Here is a 1,080-nt window from a genome sequence, read left to right as displayed (position 1 = left end):
AAAAAAAAAAAAGAAAGAAGATTGAGAGAGTAAAGGAAGAATTTCTTCATCCTACCTCTTTAGGTAGAAGAGATAGAATCATCATCAATGGGATACATCAACGCATTCCATGAACTCTTCAATAGAGTCATGTATGTATACAAAGAGCGAATTACACACACAAACACACAAACACAAACATATGGAGAAAGAGTAAAAAAAAAAAAAACAAAAAAAACAGACAAACAGATAACAACAAAATCTTGTCTTTCCTCAAAAGCCTAAACCCAAAAGCCAATGATGCAATATCATTCTCCCGTCAAGTCCTACATTGTAGACATAGATAGAGTGACTACGCACAAATATCTTTTTTGTCGGAAAAATCTTCATCAGTTCCTCCTCAAAGCGGAAGAGATCCCCTTCTACACCCTGAATACGTAAATAGAATGCCGGCATCAGATTTCGCGGGTTCATAGAATACACTTTCCCAGGCAACATACCATTACTATTGCGGTGCACAAAGAAGGGAATCGTATCAAGTGGATCTGCCGGGCCAAGTGGTGGATAATATCCCACCACAGTTCCCCTACCAATCACCCCAAACTGACTTCCTTGTTGTTGTTCTTGTTGTTCTTCTTTTTCTTCTTTTTCTGTAGGGCAAAGTTTAGAAAAGTCGTGAAGTTTAAACCGCAATGGTAGTTTTAACAATTCATCGTAAATATCACTTCGCAGTGCCCGGTTCCATTTTCCATATCGTGTGTGTGGGACGGGCAGCACGGCGGCGGCATTTGCCTCTGGCGGCACAGCGCCGGCCGCGATGTCTGTGGGCGGCACGACGTTGATGTATTTACCGACGGCCGGCCGCACATCGTGGCCGAGAGCCGTCGCCGTCGCCGTGCCGCCAAGCCACACACGCCGCAGGAATGTTCGCCGCAGCATGAGGGCCGCAAGGACGAGTGAACTACATTAATAATAATAATAATAATAATAATAATAATAATAATAATAATAGAGAGAGAAAGAAAAGAGAGAATATGGGGTTAGTAAAGGAGTGGGTTTATATATATATATATTTGTATGTGAGAGAATAACGGGGAACAA

General features: G+C 42.0%; 1 protein-coding gene across 1 annotated transcript; it reads right to left on the bottom strand.

Moving 5' to 3' along the window:
* Positions 1-252: 252 nt before the first annotated feature.
* On the bottom strand, positions 253-918 carry TM35_000281800 (uncharacterized protein; the record flags this gene model as incomplete). Its single annotated transcript, XM_029028211.1, has 1 exon — positions 253-918. The coding sequence occupies one exon, from the start codon at positions 916-918 to the stop codon at positions 253-255; it is 666 nt and encodes a 221-aa protein (XP_028880530.1).
* Between the last annotated feature and the right edge of the window lie 162 nt (positions 919-1,080).

The sequence above is a fragment of the Trypanosoma theileri genome, assembly GCF_002087225.1.
Source record: "Trypanosoma theileri isolate Edinburgh chromosome Unknown TM35_Tth_28_V1, whole genome shotgun sequence".
NCBI classification, from domain to species: Eukaryota; Euglenozoa; class Kinetoplastea; order Trypanosomatida; family Trypanosomatidae; genus Trypanosoma; species Trypanosoma theileri.
Note: the sequence above shows the minus strand (reverse complement) of the source record. Positions and strands in the feature narration are given on the sequence as shown.